At 24.1% G+C, this 1,524-nt stretch overlaps 1 protein-coding gene across 1 annotated transcript in view; it reads left to right on the top strand.

The window, feature by feature from the left end:
- LOAG_18844 (hypothetical protein) overlaps positions 1 to 1,524 on the top strand; it is a 5,017-nt gene extending 3,493 nt beyond the window's left edge. Inside the window, exons 7-9 of the mRNA XM_020451506.1 lie at positions 530 to 722; positions 859 to 1,123; positions 1,366 to 1,524. Of these exons, the coding sequence (XP_020304702.1) occupies positions 530 to 722; positions 859 to 1,123; positions 1,366 to 1,515 (608 nt within the window). The 3' untranslated portion in view covers positions 1,516 to 1,524. The remainder of the gene's footprint in view (positions 1 to 529; positions 723 to 858; positions 1,124 to 1,365) is intronic.

The following is a 1,524-nucleotide window of genomic DNA, read 5'->3' as shown; positions in this document are numbered from 1 at the left end:
ATATTGACAGTTCACCTCTAATAGTGTGATATTGACAGTTTATCTCTGATAGTGTGGTATTGACAGTTCACTCTGATAGTGTGATATTGACAGTTTAGCTCTGATAGTGTGATATTGACAATGTGATAGTGACAGATGAAAAAAGAAAACCTTTAATTACAAATCCATCTGAATCTTTAATGAATCTAATTTAATAATTTCATATTTTATAACTGAATGTAATTTAATAAACTCATAAATCCAATCCGTTTGAATTTAATTTAATAATTTCATACTTTATAATTATTTTGAATTATTTTAACAAAAAATTCCGAATTCTTTTCCGCTAATTCAAAATTAATTTGTTTATTAATTGTAAAAAAAGAAGGATCATTAATATTATTTACAGATAATTTAATTATTTCATTTCCTATTGTATTACTGTTTGAATTATTACAATAATTCTGTATTTTCTTTTCTTATTAATTCAAAATTAACTGCTTATTTTATTGATTGCAAAAATGAAAACAGAAAAAAAAATGTTTTTTAGAAGGTTCACCAGATGATGTCACTTTCTCGATGGAAGTATTACGAGCAACAGCTGAATCACTTTTTCGAGAACGACAAGAATCAATGAAACATTCATCATCATCATCATCAAAAGAAATTGATAACACTGATAATAATGCTACTGCAAATAATGATTTGAATAATTTAACATATTCCACTAATTCTGTAAATAGGTATCAATAATTTTAAATATTTTCATTTTTATATTTCAAAATATTTAAATTATTAATTTTTATGAAATATTTTTTTTAATGTTTTTATAAATTTTTTTATGATTTTTTAAAAAAATTTAAATTTTCATTAATTTAGCTCAATATCATCGGATATATCATTACCATCATGGATTGATCCATTGCAAATATTTTATACGGGTGATGATCCATTATGTGATTTTATATTGGAAGGATTAGGTCTTGGTAATGCAGAATTACCACTTATTGTTATTTTGGATGCAACAATTAGTCGAATGTGTATTTGTGAAAAACCGGATGTTAGTAGTGAAATTATTGCTAAATTTGTGGCTGATTATAAGAATGGAAAGCTGAATATGGTACCTTTACCAACAACATGTCAGGTAATTTTTAAATAAAAATTTTTTTTGCTATGACATTTTTTTTATTTGTAAAATATTATTTTGTTTAGTTTTCTTTAAAATTAGACAATTTCGGAAATAAATTCTGTGAGATCTATGGGAAGAAAAAAAAAAGAAAAGCAAAAAGAACAAAAAAGAAAAAGAAAATACAAAAAAAGGGAAAGATAAAGATTTTTTGTTATTAATTCAAATTTTATTTTTGTAGTTTTTTTTTTTAAATTCAGAATAATGCTCAACCAACTCGATATGGTAGTATTCCAGCTCAGGCTGTACATCAAGCATTAGGTATTGGTAATGGTCAATCAACTAATTCAATTTTAAATGAAAATCAATCAACAATATCAAGTGATCAACAGATACCTATTGTTCTTTAAGCATATTCT

This window comes from Loa loa (assembly GCF_000183805.2).
Source record: "Loa loa unplaced genomic scaffold supercont3.578, whole genome shotgun sequence".
NCBI lineage: Eukaryota > Metazoa > Nematoda > Chromadorea > Rhabditida > Onchocercidae > Loa > Loa loa.
The sequence above is the reverse complement of the archived record's forward strand: the minus strand, read 5'-3'. Positions and strand labels throughout refer to the sequence as shown.